The 26,810-nt window shown below is 45.5% G+C and overlaps 1 protein-coding gene across 4 annotated transcripts in view; it reads left to right on the top strand.

Annotated features, from left to right (window-relative positions):
- LOC146045878 (phosphorylase b kinase regulatory subunit beta-like) overlaps nt 1-26,810 on the top strand; it is a 210,242-nt gene that overhangs the window by 76,938 nt on the left and 106,494 nt on the right. For all 4 annotated transcript variants that reach the window (XM_083164989.1, XM_083164987.1, XM_083164990.1 and 1 more), the window contains 2 exons: nt 880-960; nt 17,581-17,696. In XM_083164989.1, coding sequence (XP_083021115.1) covers nt 880-960; nt 17,581-17,696 — 197 coding nt within the window. The remainder of the gene's footprint in view (nt 1-879; nt 961-17,580; nt 17,697-26,810) is intronic.

Here is a 26,810-nt window from a genome sequence, read left to right as displayed (position 1 = left end):
GTGTCACCAGGACCATATCAGAGAAAGGGATTCGAACGGTAAGTTCTTACAAAAATCCCTTTTTTGGCTTTAGGTCCCCTCCCACTCCAACTTTCAAGTAGAAAAGGAGAGCGTCGTTCCTGCAAGTCAAAGATATATTTGATTTGTGAAACTCAAACTTTCTTATATTGAAAAATGTTACATAGATTGTGTGTTAATGCATTTTGGAACTGATTCAGGTTGGCTCGGTAAGCAGCGTACATTTGCTACGAGCCAACCTGAATTGTACCCTTTGTGTGAACTAAACCTGGGTGCCATGGGGCATTTGCAGGGTTGGAATCGTTTAATGGTCTAGGACAAATACAATTATTTATGGTCAATGTGATAGGCCAAACCAGTGCACAGCCCCGCCCACCACTACATAACTGGACCTGTGGGTTACATATGAGAACAATATACTTCATTTTTTTATTTTTTTCCAGAGTCTCTCATTAAGAAAATTTTGACTTAAAGGTGCCACAACACCAGTGCTGATACTCTAGGGTGCTGTGATTCAAGAAATAACCACTGGCCAAAGCGTCAACTACTATACCTACTATAAACATAGCAGCACTCTAGTACACGAATAGATGCCGTTAGAGTTCTGCGTTCCTTTTGCTAAGTACGTCCTCTGCTTTTCTGAATAGTTCTGAGAATAAAACCACATCTAGTACATAGAGGGTGTTTTCCCTTTAAATTTTCAAGTTTGAAGTTTCAAATATTTGCCAGAATTTCGGTTGAAGCGCCCTTTGGTGCGAGACGTGCAATGGTGGCCTTGCGTCCCCGTATCAGGAGCTGTTATAAGGTCAGCAGACAATGCGCGGCCGTTAATTACCGATAACCTTTCTCTTTTTATTTCAGATAAATGCCGTGTCCCTCTTCCTCTTGTATCTGGTGGAAATGATATCCTCTGGACTGCAGATCATTTACAATACAGATGAGGTACCCAGTCGCTACCGATGCCATTATCTTTCATCAATATGTTTCACATTAATCCTTTCCTGCTTCGCTGCTTAATTATATTTCATGCAATGGTTCCGCGTGCATCAGGCTGAAGTGTGACTCCAACATGGAACAGGGCAGGTGTCTGCTGGTGACAGATCTTCCTGGGACGCTGTCAGTGTTTGCCGTAATGAGAATAATTTACATTTCTGTCCGGGCCTTGGAGATCGTTCAGAGGAGAAAGGGTGTCTGCAGCTCATATGATGGAGAAACTTTGCTAAAGTCTAGATTATTAGCCCAAATGTACCCGCTGCCTCTCAGGGCCGGTGCAAGGCACCGGAGCGCCCCAGGCGAGTCGGGGTGGGGGCGCCCCGGTGCCGGGGGGGGGGGGGGTGTACCTGTCCTGCGGCTGTGTATATAAAGCTTGCGGCGGCGGCAGCAGGGGGTCCCTGCAGTCAAGAAATAACGAGCGCTATCCGCCTGGCTACGCGGAAGCGCTTCTGTTGTGGAAACACTTGCCGCACGGCGCACGCACGAATCTCAGCCAATCAGCGTGCGGCCAGTGTTTCCACAACAGAAGCGCTTCCGCGTAGCCAGGCGGAGGACAGGTTCCCCTTGCGGCACGGGGGTTGGGGGGGCGAAATGCCGCCCTCCAGTGGCCGGCGCCCTAGGCAAATGCCTAGATTTGCCTAGTGGTGGCGCCGGCCCTGCTGCCTCTCAGATATGCTTTCTAGCAGTGCCTCTAACCTTACCTGCAATGGACTTTTAGGTACACACATGTAGAGAGTATCTAAGCAGAGAATGGTAGCCGAGGTTATCATTTACATGAATGACCCAACCGGTCGCCTATAGTCAGAAAAGTTAAATCAGAAGACTTTTAGCCCTCACCAGTAGATAGTGTTCTAGCCGACTTGTGGCTATAAATACCTTTCCCCTTAAAAACATTGTTGGTAAATGTCATCATATAAATGTCGACAAATACCATGTTATGGGTTGTTGAGATCATGGTAGTGTTGGAATCTTGCATGTCGATATGTAACATTCTATGTCAACATTTTAAACAAAAACATAACATATGTATCCTGTCATTCTTGGTATCTGTGTCTTGTTATGTTTTGTGTATATTTAAGTGTGCAGTATAACCTCTCCTGTTCTGTATACTAGTTGTAATGCTCAGTATCTTATTATTTGTGTAGATGATTGCACAGTGAAACGTCTGTATGCTTGATGTAGTTCTCAGTATCTTATTATTTGTGTAGATGATTGCACAGTGAAACGTCTGTATGCTTGATGTAGTTCTCAGTATCTTATTATTGGTGTAGATGATTGCACAGTCAAACGTCTGTATGCTAGATGTAGTTCTTGTATCTTATTATTGGTGTAGATGATTGCACAGTGAAACGTCTGTATGCTTGATGTAGTTCTCAGTATCTTATTATTTGTGTAGATGATTGCACAGTGCAACTTCTGTATGCTCGATGTAGTTCTCGTATCTTATTATTGGTGTAGATGATTGCACAGTGCAACTTCTGTATGCTCGATGTAGTTCTCGTATCTTATTATTGGTGTAGATGATTGCACAGTGAAACGTCTGTATGCTTGATGTAGTTCTCAGTATCTTATTATTTGTGTAGATGATTGCACAGTGCAACTTCTGTATGCTTGATGTAGTTCTCGTATCTTATTATTTGTGTAGATGATTGCACAGTGAAACGTCTGTATGCTTGATGTAGTTCTCAGTATCTTATTATTTGTGTAGATGATTGCACAGTGCAACTTCTGTATGCTAGATGTAGTTCTCGTATCTTATTATTGGTGTAGATGATTGCACAGTGAAACGTCTGTATGCTTGATGTAGTTCTCAGTATCTTATTATTTGTGTAGATGATTGCACAGTGCAACTTCTGTATGCTTGATGTAGTTCTCGTATCTTATTATTGGTGTAGATCAGTGGTTCCCAAACTGTGCGCCTAGGCTCCCTGGGGTGCCTCGGAGCACTTGCAGGGGTGCCTCAGGTTGGTGGTCCAGAACCAATTCAAATTGTTTATGGTCAATGTAATGGGCAAAATCAGCGCTTGTGGCTTTCAATTATAAAATATGTGGGTAAACAGAAGTGAATCATGCTCTTCACCACATAACTGGACCTAAGGATAACATTTAAGCACAACTTATTTAATTATTATTATTTTTTATTCTTGATAACAAACTTTTGGCCTAGGGGTGCTCTGAAAAATACTCTGATACTCTAGGGTGCCGTGATTCAAAAAAGTTTGGGAACCACTGGTGTAGATGATTGCACAGTGCAACTTCTGTATGCTTGATGTATTTTTCAGTATCCTCTTATTTATGTAGATGGTTTTACAGTGCAACGTCTGTTCTGTATGCTAGATGTAGTTCTCAGTATCCTCTTATTATTTGTGTATAAATGACTGCACATTCCAACTTCTGTTCTGAATACTGTGTAGAATTCCCAGTAGCTGTCCTAATTCTTTCTGCATAGTAAATCTACATTGCCATTACTCTGTGTCCTGGGTGTTATTCCCTGTCTTTTCTTATTCTTAGTGCATAAATAACTGCATAGTACAACTTCTGTTCTATATGCTTATTCTTTATGTATCGATAACTGAACAGTATGACTACTCTTGTTCCATATGCTGGAATTATTTTCCTATTCTTTGTGTATAAATGCCTGCACAATACAACTTCTCTTACTCTGTATGCTGGGTACCAGTGTCAGTATCTGTTGCATTTACTATACTTTGTGCATGCAGGGTGTGATTCTGAGTATCTCTTATATATTTAGCCAGATCTGTCACTCATCCCCTGTGTATATAACGTTCCCGCCCAGCAGGATACACAAACCCCCCCAGGGAAAAGTGTTCTATGTGTATAACATTTACACACCCCACCCCCTTGACATCATCTCCCCTCGCCCAGCCAGGGCTACAGTACACGCCCACCATCCACCATTACTCCACAGCCACCATCCACCATTACTCCCGCACCCCCCCCCTCTGCCAGCAACCCACACCAGCGACCCCCCTCCCACGATTCGCGGACCCCCCCACTATTCACGGCACCCTCCGCGGCCCTGATTGACCCACGGCCTATTCAGTCAGATATATTGGATGACCATCGATAGCTACAACAATCGATGGTTATCCAAGTAATATGTTACTACTATCGATGGCATGGTGCAAAATCGCAATCAATGCCAACCATCGATGGCGTCTGCACCAATGCCCATCCCTACTCTGCAACAGCCAAAAACCTTTACTACCCCTCATGCCCACACACATCTATCACTGCCCTGCCTCCTGTTCTCCTGCCCCGTAACTTCCGCCAGTGGGGACCCGCTCACCCTGTGTTGCCCACATTCCCCTATAATGCCTTACCACCCAGCCTCCTGCTCTCATGCACCCTAACTCCCACCAAGTAGGAGGAGACACTGACTCAGGGGCACCGTCCTGTACTCCTGTGCTGCCATGCTGGACCCTCACCCACTGGCAGAAGCTGCACAGTGTCCCCCACCCTGCTCTTTAGTCCCCTGTATGCCCACACACCCCTATCCCTACCCAGCTTCCTGCTCTCCTGAACCGTAACTTCCACCACTGGGGAGTCACTGACTCTGTGTTGCCCATATACCCCTATCATGCCTCATAGCCCATCCTCCTGCTCTCATGCACCCTAACTCCCACCCAGTAGGAGGAGACACTGACTCAGGGTCACCGTCCTGTACTCCTGTGCTGCCACGCTGGACCCTCACCCACTGACAGAAGCTGCACAATGTCTGGACCCTCACCCACTGACAGAAGCTGCACAATGTCCCCCACCCTCCTCTTTAGTTACCCTTATGCCCACACACCCCCATCACTACCCAGCCTCCTGTTTTCCTGTGTTGTGACCTCCGCCAGTGGGGAGCAGCTGACCCAAAAACACCCTACTATACTATTGCACTCACACACAGACCTAAACAACTGCTTTTTAATTAAACAAAACAATACACACCCCCTTCCAAATCATATGCTCTCTATTTAACACATTTCACCTATAACTCAAGTTGCAATACAGGCCATCTTTCATACAATTCTAACCATATTTCTCACAATACAAACGTTCACAAATTAAGGGGGCGGAGCCCCTTACGCCGGTGTGAAGAGCGCCCGTAGGGCGCGATGAATCACCTAGTCTGTTCATACTGTAATATATGGGCTCCTGGGGTAGCACCACCTTTTACGTCTGCAGTAACCATGGCATCTGCCTGTAATACAGCCTTTGCATTGTGCACAATGGGTGATAGTACATAGCTTTCCTGCCTAAAAAAACGATTACTCCTCTGTTCATGTTTTCCAGGGGCTCCGTGCTGTCACGGAATGATTTTATATCCGTCTGTAGGCCCCTGCTGCAGTTCAATAGGAGATAGTGACGTCACCAATCCTTAAGGCGCTGCGTGATGTCATTATATTCATTCCATGAATGTCCGCTCAGCCCATGCAGACAGCTGCAGCCGTACGCTCATAAAATGGGCCACAAGAATGGATCAAACAATGGGGATTTACCCAAAATGTCGTTTTCTTGGGCGCATTCCCCGGTCGCTTTTACATAACCCTCGTTATAATGCACGTGTCAAATGATTCTCTGGTTCATTATCTCTTTATGTTTCTAGACTTTAAATAATTAAATTTGTATGTTTTTTTTTTTCATCTCTACAATGGACATTTTTATTAATTTATCTTTAGGTTGTTTCAGTGGCCAATTACAGTACAAAACACGACCGTCCCAGGTGACGGCAGGGAGCATTGTCTTGTAATATCAATTTTACATGCCAGCTATTCCCGGCCGCTTAGAGAGCAATGGAATCCGAGGCTTTGTTTTAGCTCTCGCTGTAGAATGGAAACTAATGTGTTTTCTGTGAAACTTTGCTCTAAGTCTTCTGCGGCGCAGGAATTGTAATGCGTCTCAGTGGTGATATAGAATACGGGGGAATATAAAGGGGTAATTACATTTTTTTTTTTAAAAGCGATGAGGATGCTGATATTGGATAAAAACATCACATTCTTCCTAATGCGTATAGATTAGGCATATGTTAGCAATTGCCTGCAGCGTTGGGCACCACGGAGGCGGGAGAGGAATACAGTGGTGCGCTCTGGGTAATCTTGTCTGCTGGTTCTAACTATGCTAAAGTTATATTACTCCCCCTCAACCTGCTCCCGCTGTTACACCAAGTGCTTTTCTTCCTCTAAGCCCCTAACCCTCCCACCCCACTAATGTGTCTGGCCCACAAGTACTTATTCCTGGTCACTTAAGGTGCCCATACACGGTGCGTTTTGAATGTGATGCGATCCGCGGGTAGTACAAAAAGTATGTGCAGCACATACTTTTTGTACTGTGTGATGCGATGCCTGCTGGAGAGCGCATCGCACAGTGCCATCACACCGTCTATGGCGGTTAGTTACGTTATCCTTTCTTTTAAGTCACACCTTTTTGAGCTGTTGTATACAGGACCTCTAGTCACATCCTGACATTTAAAAACAAATAAAATTGTCCCAAGAATCCAACCCATGACTTTTGATATTGAAGATAGACACCTCACTCTCATGCAGCACTATACATACAGGAGCAAATAGCTCCACGAGTCATTTTCGAAAAGTGCGCCAGAAATAAAGGAGAGCATGACTGAAGGTGCTTAGAGATGTGAGGAAAAGATGGTGATGGCCAGTTGATGCCAGGGATTAAAGAGGAAGAAGTTGCAAGGGAGACTGATTAAAACAGAAAATTGACAGGTGCTGCAGTTCAGTGCCCCCTGCCATGCGGTGCTCTGTGCGGTGGCACATGTCGGACCACCCTAGTAATGGCCCCTGCCTCTCTGTGCCCCCTCATCCTATTGCAGAGCTTCCTGTCTTGGTCACTCAGAGATAACTTCCTATCCCTGCCTCTTTGCAGACCTCTCTGGGTCTCTCATCTCAACCTACGGAAGGTGTAGTTACTCCGCTCTGTGCTTTAAAAACAGGAACTGTATAGGCTGGGGCAGGGCTACGATGATGCGATTCAGCGCATATTATGTTATCAGCTCCCCCTCACTCCCCCCATGTGTGCTTTGTAAGTGAGCTGCTGAGGGGGTTGTGGGGTGTACCCAGGGGTGCGGGGGAAGGGCCACACGATTTCCGGGAGCCTCTCGTCCATTCCGTGATTCGCACTCACAATTTACTTGAGTGCCACATATGACCAGCTGCCAAATCCACATTGTACAACTAAAAATCCCGGAGCTCCCCATAAGAAGTTTGCATTGATCAGTTCATGAACTACAACCCCACAAGCAGAATTTTACACACCCCCCCCCCCCCCCCCCGGTCTGCATCCCCTTCCCTTCCTCCAATGTTTACGGACCAGATGTGATCTCCCCAGCTTTTTTCCTGAATGTTACATTGGGCCTTATTCTGGTTGAGTCGGATGGTTCCGAATGCGGACGGATGGCCGATGGTTGGTGTTTGCGCGTGTGCAGAGGCGTATCTGCGCATGTGCGAATGCCGCGCACATCCAAATACGGCGTGAATTATGTGCAGAAAACGATCGGTTGTAGCAATCCGAACAAGGGGTGAAGAGGGGTGTGAAGGGCTATTTGGGCTCATTACCAAATGTGTACGCCCCGCGTTTCATGGCGTTCCCATGAAAACGCTGGGTGTATGTATGGTAATGCGGCCGTGACGCACGTGTGGGGGGCGGACATATGACATAGCCGGATGCCAGCTGCCCGCCCATATCCCTGCTTTTGCACAGAGAAATGCCCGAGTGGTCTGGAGCACTCGTGCTGCCTGACCACTCGGTCCAGCATTCGATGGTTGGTGACCATTAAAAGATGGGGGAGGTTCCCACAGATGGGGGAGGTGTGCACATGAAAAATCCACTCGCGGTCCCTTCGGTCGGCATCTTACCGCATTCGGGCGATGTGAGCGATCCGTACGGAAGGTGGGGCTAAGAACACTCGGTTCCTGTCCGAAAACACGCATCCGACCGAACCAACCAGAATAAGGCCCATTATGTATTAGTAGACTAGATGGGCCAAGTGGTTCTGATCTGCTGTCAAATCAAATTCTATGTTTCTAGGTAATGGATTTAGAGACTTATCAAGCAGTTAGATGATACTATTTTGGGAGGGATTCCCAGAAGTATTGGGGGGGGATATCCATAATACTTAATTGTCTCTCTGATGTGGACAGCTCCCGCGTCTCATTCGCCGGCACATTCATCACGCCTGTAATGTGGAGACCTGCTGAGCTCTGCGCAGATCCAGCTGTGTACTGAGCAGCTGCTGTATACCGCGACTGTACCCGTCTCATAAATCAGTGGCATCTGGCCCGGCCTCAGCTAGACTTTCTCCTATACAGAATTCGTGCCTGATCTGCCATGTGACCTGATTAGTGCGTTCGCCTGCTCCCTGCACGACACCCAGGTGCACACAATGCCCAGCTCTGTATTTACATACCCACACTAACGCTGCACGCTGGCTCCCTAAAAGTGATCTTATTACAATTAGAGAATTCAGCAGATTGTTGTTCCACCAACAATTCTGTCATTATTGCCTGTGAATGTTATCCAGGCTCCAACACGTTCCGCTACTACCGCTTATTTACAGCGCAAGCATGTCCGGAGCGCTGTCATCTCGCATAGACGTGCGCGATATCTGCACTTACATTGTATCAATACAGTTAAAAGGACCAATAAAATAATGGTATGCGGTCATTAGTTCAACAGTCAAGTCGACCGTTATTGGTCAACACATGAAAAAATGTCGACATACATTAGGTCGACATGAGTTTTTTCATTTTTTTTTTAACCCCTTCAGTGGTGGAGTTTTTTTAGGGAGCGCTCCCCACTGTGTGAGTTTTTTCTTTTATTTTTTGGGAGCGCTCCTTTAAAAAAGAAAAGGCCGGGCAGCAGCTGAAGCTGAATTCAGAGCTCAGCGCAGCTGCGCTGCCCGGCACTAAGAGACAGACAGCGGCAATCCCAAGAATTTTCCGGGTTTGTCAGTCTGGGCACTTTAGCATAGCCCAAAAAATTCTCCGGAGTGCCAGTGAAGGGGTTATTCCGACTTGTTCATACTTTACCATCCCAGTGGGCATGGAGGGAGAATATAATAGTGTGCCGCGCGCAGTGAGCTATACGAGTACATGTGTTACACTGATACGGTTTCTGTTGACCTATGTTGACAGACACCAGAGAAACATGAAAACTCATTTATACCTTTTCCCATGTGAACCTTTTTCATATGTCAACCTTTTGCCTCCACGTTTTAGGATTTGTATTATTTACAGTGGCGGGAGACTGAGCTGAACTCGAATGACGTGCCAGCGGACGCAAGAGTATGTCTACCAATTATGGTCGACCTTTTGACTGTCAACTGAGAAATAATAGTTACCAGAATAAATCTGCCTGTAGTGTTTGCGGGATACATATGGATATCCGGCAGTCAGGATATATACAATAGACAAATCCACAGTACATAAATAAAATGGTGATCTTATTTAGTGTCTGGCAGTGTGTGTGTGTGTGTGTCACGTGCAGCCCTGGCTACAACTGATAATTGGTTTCATAGAATAGATTTACGGCACACTGGGAACATGAAATTTGTCAGGTGGAAGCCAAATACTTGTGATCAGTGGGTTTATTGTAAAGATCTGTTGACAAGGCTTTTATCTCTCAATAGACATAACAATATGCACATCATATACTAAATTAAACCTTTGTGTTCTCAAAAAATCCATTCAGTATCCTTTGGAACTGGACGCAGTTTCTGATGTTGCCAAATAAATAATCACTGAGCCATGTCTGGTAATTGGTACATTGGAATACACAAGCAGATGTGACGAGTTGACCATAAATGCACTTGCGTCCGCTGGCACGTCATTCCAGTTCAGCTCAGTCTCCCGTCACTGTAAATAATACATGTCCTAAAACGTGGAGGTTTTTTTGCATTGTTTTATTGAATTCCAGCCTGACCTTCTGTTCGGGATCATTTCTCTTGGATCAGTCAGTGCCAGGTTCCTCAGTAAGTGATATCCCAGGACACACAGCAAAGTCATGTTAGGACAATGGGGGTTATTCTGATTCACTCGGAAAGGCACAATCACTCTCTAATGGACAAACTATACGCACTGCAGGTGGGGCTGATGTAACATGTGCAGAGAGAGATAGATTTGGGTGTTTTATTGTTTCTGTGCAGGGTAAATACTGGCTGCTTTATTTTTACACTGCAATATAGATATCAGTTTGAAGTACACCCCCCACCCACATCTAACTCTCTCTGCACATGTTACATCAGCCCCACCTGCAGTGCATATGGTTTTGTCCATTAGAGAGTGATTGTGCCTTTCCGAGTGAATTAGAATAACCCCCAATGTGCTTAGGCTCGCTACACGCAAAGGGATAGAACCACCCCATCATTAGAGAGAGCTTTATTTATTAGTTATTGGCCCTATAGGCAGTCCGCTGTGCTTTCCGGAGCAGCTTCTTCATCAGCTTCTTCATCAGCTTCTTCATCAACATTTCCTACCACATGTGCGCACACTAGGACGGGAGAACATACAAACTCCACATAGCTATGGCCTTGGTGGGAATCGGCTGGTTTCTACATATCAATGAGCCTAATTCAGCATGGATCCCTATTCAGAGAATTTGCAAATTGGGGGAAGGGTGAGATGTGGAGGGCAAGATGGGCATATGTCAGGTCGCTTTACCCGTACATTTATAAATTGTTACTACCATTTACAGATATGATAACTTATGTGTTAGGTTTAGATATCATTTAGTTTCTAAAACTAAATCCTAGCCCTGAAGCTGTATTCCTGGCCTAATACTGAGCCGTAGCCTGTTACAGGAGGATAACCCATCATTTCTAGTCTACAAAGCTTAGTATTTACTATTCTGCTTTGTTGCTGACTGTGTCCCCTTCATCCCCTGTAATGTTTACTCGCCATTGTGCTCTGGATTTGCATGATGATAGTGGTTCACCCTCACCTTATACACTTTGTTCCCTGGGAACCTATGAATGCATTTCTCTTGGCCCGAAGGTTCACCACCGATTTCCACCACGCCAATCCAGCAATATTAAGTTTACCCTTTGGATATATTGAGTTTATCCTTTGCTCTTTTATTATATACGTATCAGGCACTTAATTGCCCCTTGCACTGCCTCAGCTACAAGTTACTGGTGTAGAACGGCTTACACCTGCCCGCATCACCAACTCCAAGCTCCCAGTTGTGTTCTATATAGAAGTTCCTATATACTTATCCATCCCGTCCCCCCCTAAAGAAGATGGTCTCTGAAGCAAGCAAAATTCTTTCTTTATACCGATAGCTCGATAGGCTTTACTAAGTGCTGGTGAATACTCTTTAATGATGCTGAAAGCTTAACCCCCGGACCCTGCAGACATCAGTGCTCTGTCAGTAGTGGAATGTCATGGACACAGAGGAAATCACTCACAGATACGCTCCACAGAAGCTTCAGGCCCTTCCCAGCGTACACAGGAGAGATGCAGCCAAAAAATAAATATATATATATATATATATATATATATATATATATATACACGCGTGTTTCTGCAGAGTGCATCGCAAGGTGGTGAATTTGTTCTATGACCTGTTGCACACTATCCCAAAAAAGTCGAACACCCCCATTTTTCCAGTTTCTATGGAAATTAAGCAATTCTAGTCCAATGAATAGCCTGAAATATGGTCTGGGGTTACCGTGTCCTATTGGGAGAAAAGTGCTATATAAATAACATTATTTTGAGTATTATTATTTTTATTAAGACTGTGAAGGTGTGTTCACTCTGGCCAATATCAGTGGGTGCTGGCATTGGCTTGCAGAGGAGGGGGTGCGATTTTGCCCTAATTTGCTATTGATTTTGACTATATAGTCAAAATCGAAAGCCCAAATTGCACAATGTGCGCACCATTAAAGAAAATGAGTACATGGTTTCTTTTATTGCTCAGACTTTTTTTTACCTAACAATAATAGGAATATCAATAAACACATGTTTATGACATCCATTCGCATATTACAGCATCATATTCCATATTATTTCTGACACATAATAATGGTATTATCTCCAATATCTAATAACCGAGACCCCCAGCAGATCACCTGGCCAGCTCATCCAGCATCAGCAGCATTATCCCTGTGTACAGACAGCATTCTTAAAGGCAACTAACAGGTGCAACTAATCATCTTGGTTACAGTTCCTTCCTGACATTAACTAAAACATGGACTGGATCCATGTCCAACTGCTGTCCCTGCTAAGGGGATCGGCTAGCTGCCCTTATCTCTTCGTCCCAATGTTTCTCCCAGTGATCTGCCATTCCTGGCTTGCGATCAGGCCAAGCCTATCCTAGCTTTATTAGCAATCCTCCCAAGTTACAGTCTGCTGCTCTCCCTCTGAGATGGTTCAGCATAATGGGAACTCTCTTAGCCATCGGTAACACTTCCCATTAAATCTCAGTCCAAAGGAGAGAGAAAAAAATCCCATTTGTTTTTCTTTTATTATTATTATTTGATCTTTTTCCCCCTCTCATTGCAAAGCGATTACAATTTCATTTTCAGTCTGGTTTTCTGATCTTCTGCGTTTAGAAATGTGATTTCTCAGCATCCCCGACAGACAGGCTATTACGCGGATATTGCTCAGCTTTCCTCACCTTATCATTCACAAACCACCGCACCACCGCCATCTCCCTAAATCCATATTGTGACTGCAGGACTGGCGGAGGAGTTGGCTGATTTATGTAGAGCTTGTCCGCTCTGACTTATAAACTGTTTCTAAGCTGTAGTGCCAGCCCTCCAAAGCTTGGTATTATATGAATAGTGCTATAGATTTTGTGCACCATTCACATTACATATGCCCAGTGTCTACATTATGTGCAAATCCTGACCCTATAGTAGAAATGGATTCTGAGATGCTATGGGGTTAACCCAATGACGTCCTTTTCTTCGTCTGTTTTTATGAGGTTAACCAAAGATAGAGCGTTGACCTCGCGATTTGTCTATGGTGGCTGATTGGGAAAAAAAGAGTTCATGTGGAATTAATTACAGAAATGAGACCGTTTTACTAAAATTCCATCTATATACTGTAGCAAAGGGATACTTGGACATTTTCTCATGACTTGTTAACTCTGGATTTGCACCATGGTTATTATAGAATTTACATGATAAGTTGTATCTAGGAGCTGGTTGCCAGGGGCAACATTTCCAACTGTTCTTTTTAAGAAGTTTGATACATGTTCCCCTTGATCTGGACAGTACTGGACTGAAAGCAAAAGTTCATACATCGTAATGGAAAATGTCCTCCTGGGTCCATTGGATAGGTCGACACATTTAAAAGGTCTACATACATACAAGTCGATATGGTCAAAAGGTCAACACGAAAAAGATTGATGTGTTTTTTTCATACTGTACTATCCAAGTGGGTGAGATTATAATAGTGTGCCGGGCGTAGCGGTACACTTATACGACGTCCATGTCAACTTATGCTGACATAGACACCAAAAAATAAACCGTAAAAAAAACTCATGTCGACCTTTTTCTTGCTTACATTCTCCATGTCGACCAATTGCTTATGTCGACCTAATGCATGTTGACCTTTTTCATGTGTCGCTCTTTTCACAGTCGACCTAATTACTGTCGACCCTGTGACCCCCACCCATCAAGGAGTGTTCTTTGATGTCTGAGGACAATTGTTTCTTTAAAGTGAGCCTGTTGTCAGAGCCCCGCCCCTGTATATGGGAAGTTCTTTGAGGGGAGGGGCTATGACAACACAGGAATAGGAAGTAAAATAGAAAATCACTGGAGTATTGTAGACCTAGGGGGACCCACTTCAGCGGGAAGGAATATAATTTAGGCAATTATCTCACGCTATCCTTGACTAATGGATGTGCAGATACAGTATCAGTGAATATATTAGATGTGGACAACATTCAGCTCTTCAGCTGTGGTGGAACCACAAGTACCAGCTAGGCATGTCAGGCCCCCTTGTTGACATATTTGGCAAATAGCAGGTGGCAATATTTGTATTCATTTGTGATTTTTTTTTTACATTTTTTTATAGTTATTCTGTCCCATTGCATCTGAGGATACAAATTAGCCTCCATCTTTCCTTCCTCTCTCTTCCCATCCCTCTCTCACTTTCTCCCTTTTTCATCCTTTCTCTCCCACTTTTTATTTCCCTCATTTTGTACTCCTACCTCTCGCCCATCTCTCTCTTCCCTATCTCTCCCTCACACACCTTCTGCTGTTCCCACTCTTCCCCCTTTCCACTTTGCCTCCCTCCCTAACACCCTATCCACCACTCTCTCTTACTCCAAAATGCTCTCTCTCCCTCCTTCCTAAAGCTATTTAGGGTAGGTGATTTCCCTATGTCCAGATCTCCCATGAGGAGCACATACACATGCAGAGATTTGTGCTAAGCAATTTTGTTTAAGAAAAAAAAAGTCCGGGTAGTTGTTCAGAATGAGAGATTGCTATCAGTATCTCTCATTCTGTACACAGAGAGATTTGCAGTCATTTGCTAAGCAATCTGACTAGATTTTGACTGCATGCACTGAATTAGCAAGAGATATTTAATCTCTCGGAGCATACACACGGAGAGATCTGTTCTTACTTTCTAAGCAATCTAGTCAGATTGCTTAGATAATAGCACAAATTTGCTCTGTGTGTACACCCCTTAAATCTCGCTGTGTGTACAGAATGAGAGATACTAATCAAAATCTCTCATTCTAAACCACTACCCGGCCTTTTTTTTTTTTTTCAGAGATTTTGATTAGTATCTCTCATTCTATACACACAGCGAGATTTAAGGGGTGTACACACGGAGCAAATTTGTGCTATTATCTAAGCAATCTGACTAGATTGCTTAGAAAGTAAGAACAGATCTCTCCATGTGTATGCTCCGAGAGATTAAATATCTCTTGCTAAATCAGTGCATGCAGTCAAAATCTAGTCAGATTGCTTAGCAAATGACTGCAAATCTCTCTGTGTGTACAGAATGAGAGATACTGATAGCAATCTCTCATTCTGAACAACTACCTGGCCTTTTTTTGCTTAAGCAAAATTGCTTAGCAAAATTGCTTAGCACAAATCTCTGTGCTAAGCAATTTTGCTGGTGTCAAGATCTCCCATGGAGAGCACCTCCATGGGAGATCTTGACACCAGCAAAATTGCTTAGCAAAATGTGTATGCCCCTTTACACTGTCTCCCTAACCCCCTTCTTCCCCTCTCCCTCCCTAATAACCTCTCTGCCTCTCAAACTATCCCTCCCTAACACCCCCTATTCCCCTCTCCCATTCTCCCTCCCTAACACCCTCTTACCTTCATAAGGATGTTAGTGAGGGAAAGAGGGTGTTAGGTAGGGAGAGTGGGAGAGGGTAAGAGGATGTTAGGGAGGGGGAGGGTAAATGGATTTACCCTCCCCCTCTCTCCCTCCCTAAAATCCTCTTTTCCTCACTAACATCCTCTTACCATCTCCCACTCTCCCTCCCTAACATCCTCTATCCCTCCATAACATCCTCTTTCCCTCTCCCACTCTCCCTCCCTAACATCCTCTATCCCTCCATAACATCCTCTTACCCTCTACCACTCTCCCTCCCTAAGATCCTTTTACACTCTCCCACTCTCCCTCCCTAACATCCTCTTACCCTCTCCCACTCTCCCTAACATCCTCTCTCCCTCCATAACATCCTCTTCCACTCTCCCTCTCTAACACCCTCTCTCCCTCCCTAACATTATCTTACTCTCTCCCATCCTTCCTCCCTAACACCCTTCCTCCCTCCATAACATCCTCCTACCCTCTCCCTAGCACCCTCTCTTCCCTTCTCCTACTCTCCCTCCCTAAGACCCTCTCTAACCTTCTCCCACTCAGCCTCCCTTACATCCCCTTACCCTCTCTATCTCTCCCTCTCTAACATCCTCTTACCCACTCACACCCTCTCTCCCTTTCACAATGGGTCTCATAATGCTTGGCCTTGTATGTATCTTCTATATGTTTTGGTGTCTGTCACTGTTTCCATCTCCCGCGTCCCTGCATCTCTCTGGGTGTATCTCACATCTTGCACGTCTCCTGAAGTTGTGATGCTGGGGCGTCATCTACAGTGTCACTGTGACAAATCACCACAACGTATTATTGCTAATTGAGTTATATTACACACTTTAGACTGTGAAAGCTTCTTGGGGATGCGCTATTAAGTCTGTTGTATAACAGCAGTGCCCATATGTTCCCATTAATAACGAGAGCCGCATTGTTGTCCCCCATACCTGCAGTCTTACAAGGACCGTGTTGTACAGCAGGCACCAAAACTCACGCGGAGATGAGGAAAGTGTCAGGTTCTGCACAGATTATTCCCCGGGAACCTGGTTTCTTCTTCATTATTTTGTTCTTGCTTTGTCAGTGTATTCTCTCTCTCTGTTGAATATTTTATGTTGCTACTTTTACTTTTTTATATTCTGTATATTCCCTATGACTTCTCGTGTTTCCTTAAGACCATTTATTTCCTTTTAGTGTCTTTTATGCCTTCATTTTTCTTTAGTTAATTGATTTCTCACGTTGGTGTAGATCAACTTAAACCTGTCTTGGGACAGGTCAACAATGACAAAAGATTGACTTGAGAAAAAGGTCAACAGGAAAAAAAATAGACCTATGAAAAGTTTAGAGTTTCTCACAGTTTGTTAGTGTCAATGTCGACATCTGTCAACATGGACCCCCAATTATTGTAGCGTGTATGCTCAGCATGCTTCAGGCATGGGCCCAGGCTGCTCTCGGCACACTTTTCCCAATTGAAGTCCACGGGGGAATAAAAAGGGAAAAAATTAATGTCGACTATTGTCACGTCAACATTTTGATGTTGTCGACCTACTATCAATGTTGACCTACAGTATTGACTGTTGATGTAGACATGTCAACCTATCATCCGGATACTGTGTCACCTATCTCGTGATACTTTCTTTGCCCATGACCTCTTATTGGCACTACCTGGTCTTGCTTGACTCTAATCATGCCATCTCCCTTACCCGCTGGTGCCCATGCCCTTATTCTCTGTATTTTTTCCCTATGTATGTGTCTTCTTATGGTATAGCTAAAGGCAAATCTGGCGGAATGGGACTAGAAATCAGGTGAAATCATCCCAAATCACATCAGAATGACATCCTATACAGTGCGCTGTCCCATCGGACCAGAGTCCTATGTGCATCCGATACGGTCCGTAGGTGTGTGCCAGCAGTGCAGCCTGTTCCCCATATGCAGCTCCCTGCGAGTCCTTACATGCAATAATCACATGTGACACTTAGGGCAAGTCGACCTAAGTGCAGGGGTGGCCAAATCTGTCCTCAAGATCTACCAACAGCTACAGTAGGAATGAATGCAGCGTGTTTGACAATGTGACCGTTCGTAATAACTACAACTGTGTACCAGCTAGGTGGTCTAGGAAACGTGGACCATTGGTAGATCCCGAGGACCAGTTTGGCCACCCCTGCCCTAGTGTATGGGGGCTTTTACACGTCTATCTGTAAGTTTTTCCTCCTGCAGGTTTCCATCCTCTGGCTCTGACTTATAGCTCACTGTCTTCTCCTCCTTTTTGCAGGTGTCCTTCATCCAGAACCTGGTGTTCTGTGTGGAGCGGGCTTACCGAGTGCCAGACTTCGGGATCTGGGAGAGAGGCAGCAAGTACAACAACGGAAGCACGGAATTACATTCAAGGTATTTGCACACAGCTCATTTCATTATTTTGCCACGTTGATGAGCTAATTAAGCCGCAGCCCCATTTGGCGCGCCTATTATTCCTTATGGCAGCCTTTATGGACGTTCTGTATAAATAGATTTGATTAGAAAACTCTGTAATGACGGAGATGAGAACTGAGTAAGCACAGATAAATGATCGCCCCTTCAGCGTAAGGGAACAACGTGCTCCTCGCCTGTTTCATTGGCCGCTTGTGAGCGTATAAATTCATTGTGGTGTTTTAAAGAGGCCGCGTCACGTACCCGTTCATCGGGTCTGTGTATCCTCCTCCTGGGACAGAGTCTGCATCTGTATAGGAATTCAGGTTGGCTCAGTTCGCTGCTTACCGAGTGCTGAAACACTGCTGGCGCTTGGTTGAAAGGCCTCCCAAAGCCAAATCCCCTCATTACCATGCGAGGGGAAGTGTTTGAGAACACTTCCCCTCGCATACAGCCCAAATCATTCGATTGTCACCGACCATCAAATGATTTCTCTCCCCTTCGGAAATAAAGGTCAGTCTAAACGGACTTTTATTTCCATCGGTGTCCACCGAAGAGGGGGGTGGGCGAGTTCGCTTGGCATTCCCCTGATGCCGCCCCCTGCACACCTTCCCTCCTTCCCTCCCTGTAGCGAATGGCAAGGCGAGTGTGTAAATGAACTCTTTTACTCCTATTGGTCCAAATAGATATTTCGACTTAATCAATGCCCGCACAGCATGGCAGCCTGAACGGTGATGCCAGGGGCGCACTGCTTGAGTTCTGGATTTGAAAACTACAAAATGACAGTAACACACCTGTAGGGGGGATACAGTCACTAGGGTGACACTATCAAGGTCAACATACATTTGGTCGACACATCAAATAGGTCAACAGGGTCGGAAGGTCGACAATGGGAAGGTCGACATAAGTTTTTCACTTTTTTTTTTTTTGAGCCAACTTCATACCCTACCATCCACTAGGGCATGGAGGGAGAATATAATGGTGCCCGTGGCGAGCGTAATGCCATTTGGGTGGTACGCGGTACACTGACACGGTGTCCATGTTGAGATTCTGGGGAAAAATGCTTGTCGACCTTCCGACCCTGTTAACCGTAGCCATGTCGACCTAAGGTTGTATACGACAGTGGTTCTCATCCTCGGTCCTCAAGGACCCCCAACAGTGCACGTTCTCCAGGTCACCCAGCAGGTGCACTCATTAGTCACTGATGCATTTTACAAGATCACAGGCGGAGCTGATTATTTCACCTTTATTGTGTGTGGAGACCTGGAGAACGTGCACTGTGTGGGGGTCATTGAGGACTGAGGTGGAGAACCACTGGCATACGATGCCAACGTTTCCATACACTTTTATCCAGTGCAGAGAGCGCAATAGATTGTCGCCATGATCTAGGGACACGAGAATAACCATCTCCTCCCGATAATGGATTTATATGGCTAATGGGCTCTAGAGGAAGCTGGAGATGATGCTTCGTATTTAGGGTGAGTGATACGAGGGTACTTACCGCACAAGCCAAGATATCGAAGTCCTCTAAAGGTCAAGAGTCGAAAATATGGATCACTATACCAGCTGCCCCTGTATGCATGAGCTGGAGACCCTGTTTTACAGCAGGACTTAGAACATCATTGCGGTGGGAATTAGAAACCGGTTGGTTGCTGTAAGCGTGACGCTAGCGAATGTGTTTGTTTAGATTGATCATCGCATTTATTAGCCGTTCATAACATGTTTAGTTTTTTTTTTTTTTTTTTACAAAGCAAATGGAATTGTTCCTTGTTGACGATCGCCACTCCCGTGATGAAAGCGTATTCATCTTGGAGATATTAAGCATTATAATTAAGCAATGAAGGGTGATAGAATTCCATCTTGGAGCACGGTAGACGAGTTAATCATTCTTTTACCGCCAACGTCTAATGTATTAGAATGTCAGTACTGATAGATGTGTACGTAACCAGGGACATTACTGCCGTCGTAAGTCATTCTGCTGTCACCTCGGCAAAGTTGTTAAATAATGAAAATGCAAAGTGATATCCCTCTTTCACCGGGAACGCTGTAGTGTTACTGCCATTTGTTATTTACCTAATAATGATTACACTTATGCAGAATACATACTGCAGCCGGCAGTGTCTGGCTTAGTTATTCCACCAGTGTTAGTTTAGTTATGACTTGTATTTGAAATGTTCAATAATCCGTGATTTATGGAGACGAGATATTCAGAGGGACACGTTTTTGTTGTAAAATGGTATAGAGATGACTTAGAGTTTTACATTTGTAATATCAGTGCAGTGGCAGCACTAGGATCGGTGTCTCGTAGTGCAGCCAAGTGACCCCTGTGCAACCCTGAAAAGGGGCGTGGCTTTGTAGGAGCACCACTAGCATAACTAAAGGGATGTGGCTTCACAGGGGAAGCCCCCAAATACTTCACTCCATGGGTGTGCAAGCTGTCACCATAGACTCTTCCTGCACTGCAGGCTCCTTCTCAGTGACTGGAGTCGTTTGCTTTTGGATAATGTCACACTGCAGCATCTGGCTCCTGTCACTCTGGAGGAGTCTGCATTTTGGTGTCTCCACCAGGATGATGACAACACTCGAGAGCTGCCTGCACCCTCCTTGTTCTGTACAAGTGAAGTAGGGCTACACTCACAGAGCACCAGTCATGCCCACATGGCACTGGCCACACATACACAGCACCATACGACCACATGGCACTGGTCGCGCCCACATGGCACTGGCCACACACACAGCACCATACGCCCACATGACACTAGCCACACCCCCAGAGCACTGGCCACACACATAGCACCATACGCCCACATGACACTAGCCACACACACACAGCACCATATGCCCACATGACACTGGCCACACCCCCAGGGCACAGCCACACACACAGCACCATACGCCCACATGACACTGGCCACACCCCCAGAGCACTGGTCACGCCCACATCGCACTGGCCACACACACAGCACCATACGCCCACATGACACTGGCCACACCCCCAGAGCACTGGCCACTTCTCTTTTGCTTCTCACAATAGGACCTTGATCAATTTATTTTCCGTGTGGTCCAATGCATCCAGTCAGTCATCCTGTCAGGGTGCATTGGGAATTTACGCCTTCAGTATATAAATCTGGCAAAGGTAATCCGGTACTTATGTATTATCTGGGCTCCCATGTTAAATGCACCCCATTTTTTCATACCCCTACTATCCAACTACACATGGAGTTGATTTTATATAGTGTGGCGAGGGCAGCGAGCCACCGTGCCTGAAGGGGACGCGGTCTCATAAGAAAAACTGGAGCCCAGATATTACATAAGTACCGGTAATCCTTGGTTTATGCCTGGTCTCCACCCCTGTGCCAACCACCAGCTCTATATGTGTGTGTTTTGCAGTAGAATATGTTGAAGTTGGGGGTAATCCAGCTCTTACCTTTTAATGAAAATGTGATTCTGCTATCACACAAAATATCCTTAACTAAAAATAAACTTTTGGTTTTCTGTCAATTTAAAAGAAAAAAGCCATTGTGCCTGATTGAGAGTCACGCGCTATTTTCACACTGTGCATGTGTCCAATTCGGCCACTTTTGTGCGTATGCGGTTCTGTGCAGAGTATCATTGAAGTCCGCTGGATCTCCGCCTGCGGATAGATGGGTGTAAGTAGATGGCAGTGTGGCACTTGCACTCGGCAAGAGCTTTTCATGAGTTTGTAGATAGATTTGCGGCCTAATCATCAGTAAAGGTGGCCATACACACGCAGATTTATCTGCAGATCTGTCTGTGTGGAATAAAAACCTGGTTATGTATGAGAGCAAATGACAGTTGACCATTTGCTTGGAAAACTGACAAACTGTCACTCATCCATAACCAGGTTTTTGTTCCAACCAGCCAGATCTGAAGATAAATCTTACTAGTGTATGGGCACCTTAAGCGTTTTCAGATGCATTGCATGTCCGCAGGATGCAGCTGGTACAAATCCAGGATGGTAAACTTTAGGCTGTGTCAGGGCCAGTGTTCTCCGGTGAGAAAATGCCTCTACATCGCTCTGTTTGTAGACATCATAGCAATAGATAAATGCTGGGTAGACCTATAATCGCCGGTGTCGGGGACAGTGGCCTAACAGAGAACACTGGCCCTGACAGATCGATCAGTGGCACATCGCTGTGCAGCGCCGTGTGCTGAGAGTTCTGAGCCATCTAGCATCGCTCATCTCCCCATGTGTAGGCCCCTTAAGACAAATAGAATATTGGGTTTAGTGGTCCTGATACAGGTAGTTTGTAGGGATGCGGTCATCTATTAGAATGAACTTAGGTCTACAGTCATTAGGTCGACCCCACTAGGTCGACTGGCAGGAAGGTCGACCTGACTTAAGGTCGACATGGGCCAAGGTCGACATGACTTAAGGTCGAATTTGCATAAAGGTCGACATGAGGAAGGTCGACTGGTCATAAGGTCGACATGGTTTTTTCACTGTTTTTTGAGCCGACATGTGCAGACAGGCGGTATTTCATGCCCTACCATCCACTAGGGCGTGGTGGGAGAATAAAATAGTGTGCCGAGCGCAGCGAGGCACCGTGCCCGAAGCATTGCGAGCGTCCGATTCTCATTGCCAACTGTGTCCATGTCGACTGTGTCGACATTCGGATCAAAAAACAGTGAAAAACCCATGTCGACCTTATGACCAGTCGACCTTCCTCATGTCGACCTTTATGCAAATTCGACCTTAAGTCATGTCGACCTTGGCCCATGTCGACCTTAAGTCAGGTCGACCTTCCTGCAAGTCGACCTAGTGGGGTCGACCTAATGACTGTAGACCTAAATGCAGTCTGAAGAATGATCCCATTCCGTTTGTAGACTAGGCCCACAGTCCCTGCTGACTGTTATTCGAACTCACTGATTGGTACAGTAATCCGGTAACGGACTCTAGATTTTATTATTTAGTTCATTCCCCTTTTCCCTTTGTGTTGTCCAATTAAGCAGTGTAGAGATGACTGCTGCTCGGACCCCCCGCTCCGTACTGACAAATACTGTACATCTGACAGCACTGTTTAAACACCCAGTAAATATATCAAACACACGTTCTGCAGAAATAGGATTATGGCATATCTTTATACAGAAGTCAGACCAAAATCCAATTATTTTCCTGTGAGGAAATTGACTTGAATGCAGGTCTACGTGTGCTACTGTGCCAGATATTTAAACTGCTCTCTGATTGGTTGAAGCCACTCAGACATCAGATCAAAGAAACGTATAGCGTACATCATGCGGCATTTACTGTAATTCCATCTGAGTCTGTTTGCATTGGCTGACTGGCATAGAAGCTTCCATTTAAGAGGCATTTATCCATAAATCAGGTACAATGCAAGTCATAGCAAAGATTTAATTAACAGTTAATTAGTACTGTAGTAACAATTGGAGACAAACAGTAATGTAACCAGATGGGCAGAGGTGCTCTAAGGGAGGCAGGGGCCTAGTCCAGTAGCAGTCTCCAGGAACATGGCGCCCACACCACGTTATCAAGGCATCTCTATTGCACATGTGCAAATCACCTGGAAATGGCAGTTTCTTATATAGCGCAGCAGATTCCGTTGCACTTTACAATTGTAAACAGAGATAAAACAAACTGGGTAACAACAGACAGGCTTGCGGGTAGGAGAGCCCTGCTGCAAGCTTACAATCTATAGGAATATAGGAGGGAAACACAAGGACAGGCACCAGTAATAGCATAGCAATCCCACCAAGTTGCAGGTCCAGAAGGGAAGCTATATAATACATAAGTGCCTCAGAGGGTTATGCGTATGGAACTTAAATATGATAGGCTTGCCTGAAGAGGTGAGTTTTCAGGGAACGCTTGAAAGTTTGGAGGCTAGTAGAGAGTCTTATTGTGTGTAGAGTAGCTGCTATTCGCAGCTTTTGCCAGTCTATTTGGCCCTCTAAACCGCATTGGGCACCTGATCTGCGCAACAATTGAATTACTCTGATGGGAGCCCTTTACTTTGGGTGCCAAAAAAGTCTCAGCCCTTTACCGGCCAGGGTCCAAGGTGGCATGGCCACGTCAGCTTCACAAACAACGAAGCATGTAAAGTGGGATGCGTTAATTTTACCCACATCTGTTCTGCCAGGGCATAGAATATGTCCTTGCATGCTTAGAGTCCCCGCTTCTGACTGGCAATGAATCCTTTTACGGGAGCCACAAGTAACCGTATCTCCCGACGGGAGCTGTGGCCACAGGGCCGGTGCAAGGCACCGGAGCGCCCCAGGCGAGTCGGGGTGGGGGCGCCCCGGTGCCGGGGGGAGGGGGGGGGGTGGTACCTGTGTAAAAAAATTGCTGCCCCGGCGTCCCTGCAGTGCTGGGGCGGTCAGGGGTGTCCGTGCCGTTGGGGTACCTGCGGCGCCGTCATGTGTATAAAGCTGGCTGCGGCCGGCGGGGTCCCTGTAGTGAATAGCAAATAACTAGCGCTTCCCGCGCCGCCGCGCGCATAGCTCTAGTTATTTGCTATTCACTACAGGGACCCCGCCGGCCGCAGCCAGCTTTATACACATGACGGCGCCGCAGGTACCCCTACGGCACGGACACCCCTGACCGCCCCAGCACTGCAGGGACGCCGGGGCAGCAATTTTTTTACACAGTTTGCTGGGGGTGAGGGGCGAACTGCCGCCCTCCAGGTGCCAGCACCCTAGGCAAATGCCTAGAGCTGCCTAGTGGTGGCGCCGGCCCTGTGTGGCCACTTGGCAATGTCTAACGTGCAACTAAACTGCCTGGCGCTCCCTTCCAAATGCCCATTTATTGGCAGTGGTACGTACACAGCTGCTTTTAGATGCTGGAGATACTGGCATGACAGAGCCATCAAATCACGGCTGTCTCGCATATACTGGGACAGTTGGGACGTATGTCAGACAACTAATTTACAGTATACCTACAGCTGACCACACAGCAGTGATGGTACCATGCTTGGCACAAAACAGAGGTCATTTAAACATGGCTGTAAATCTGCTTGTGATTCGCACTGTCTGTCTGCACAGAGAGACTGCATGTGGTTACTCTGCAATCGTTTACTGTTCTGGCCGTGCAATAGAATTGGTCCATGTAGTGCTGTGCTATTTTTCAGATTACTGCATCTTGTTTGGTTACACGATTACATTTTATACTGATACATGATCATTGTAATTGGATTATTACTAACATTTATGTGTATAGCGCCAACATCCTCCATGCTCAAACTTTTATTATACTGGGTAATAAAATACTTTGGTCTTGTTTATTATTAATAATGTTAGTCCCAAAAGACAACAAAGCTCTGATTTTAGATTTTTTTTATTTCCTTTTTATCAATCCAGGGTTAATGTTGGAGCTTCAGGGAAAAGCCTGATCCTAAATCCAGCTGTCAATGAGTTGTAGTAATATGCAAATACCTGTTCATGAACCATTGCATTTGCAGGCAAAGGATACTGGAGAGGAATCCTAAAGATCCCTCTCCAGGACAAAGGGGAAAAAAATAAAATCCATCAGTAGGGTTAAATGGCCACAGCCAGCTCAAGATGGCATAATCTAGCAGGACCAATCTATGAAAAACAAACATTGGTGAATAGAACCAGACCACTGAGAAAAATGGGCAGAATCAGATTTTGGCAACGCCGTGGACTACGCGCATCGTCTTTCCATAGGACCATTGGTATTGCAGTAGTGTTATGTCCCCGGGTTAGTGTATTATCTGCAATGTAATAAGACTGAGCGGTCTGTAATCCCCAATTTGTGCCAGTATTATGTCTGTTTCCTGATTACAAGGGACGTCTCGTAGCCATCACTCTGAGCCGGTGTATAATACATTTACATGTCATTTCTGCTTCATTAGCCTCCCAGTCAGGATGCGGGAAACAGTCAGATGAGATTTTAATGTCTCCATCTGAAGCAGAGAAAGTTTGGGAAGAAATTCTCTTTAATGTGTCCTAGTATTGAGCAATAGGACTGTTATGAACGTGTTAGTGTAACACACTGGTGGTGTGCTGCTTGTTAGTGTAACACACTGGTGGTGTGCTGCTTGTTAGTGTAACACACTGGTGGTGTGCTGCTTGTTAGTGTAACACACTGGTGGTGTGCTGGTGCTGCTTGTTAGTGTAACACACTGGTGTGCTGCTTGTTAGTGTAACACACTGGTGGTGTGCTGCTTGTTAGTGTAACACACTGGTGGTGTGCTGCTTGTTAGTGTAACACACTGGTGGTGTGCTGCTTGTTAGTGTAACACACTGGTGTGCTGCTTGTTAGTGTAACACACTGGCGTGCTGAATGTTATATAGTGTTACACGCTGGCGTGCTGCTTGTTATATAGTGTAACACGCTGGTGTGCTGCTTGTTATATAGTGTAACACACTGGTGTGTTGCTTGTTAGTGTAACACACTGGTGTGCTGCTTGTTAGTGTAACACACTGGTTATGCAGTTATCCACACACACAGATCTAGACCGGCACAGAGCATCACAGGAAGTTATATCTGAGAACTGCATATACCACAAGGGAAGTGGCACTGTGCAGTTATCCACACACACAGATATAGACCGGCACGGAGTATCACAGGAAGTTATATCTGAGAACTGCATATATCACAAGAGAAGCGATACTGTGCAGTTATCTACACACAGAGATATAGAGTGGTACTGGGCACAAGAGAAATGGCACTGTGCAGTTATTCATACATACAGATATAGACCAGTACTCAGTATTATATTCAGCATATAGAGCAAGGTGCATAGACTGGAAGTTATATCTGAGAATGCAATTCTCAGATATAATAACTTCAAATGATACTGTGCAGGTATCCATACACGTCGATATAGACCTGTACTGAATATTGCCTCCAACATACAGTATATTGCAATGTACATACACAATACAGCACGGGTTCTCAAAGTCGGTCCCCAGGACCCCACACAGTGCATGTTTTGCAGGTCTCCTCACAGACTCACAAGTGAAATAATTAGCTCCACCCGTGGATCTTTTAAATTGTGTCAGTGAGTAATGAGTGCACCTGTGCACCTGCCGGGTGACCCCGAAAATGGGAACTGTGTGGGGTCCTGAGGACCGAGTTTGAGAACCACTGCAATACAG

Source organism: Crinia signifera, chromosome 11 (assembly GCF_055691185.1).
Source record: "Crinia signifera chromosome 11, ASM5569118v1, whole genome shotgun sequence".
NCBI lineage: Eukaryota > Metazoa > Chordata > Amphibia > Anura > Myobatrachidae > Crinia > Crinia signifera.
This window is presented reverse-complemented; position numbering and strand designations above follow the sequence as displayed.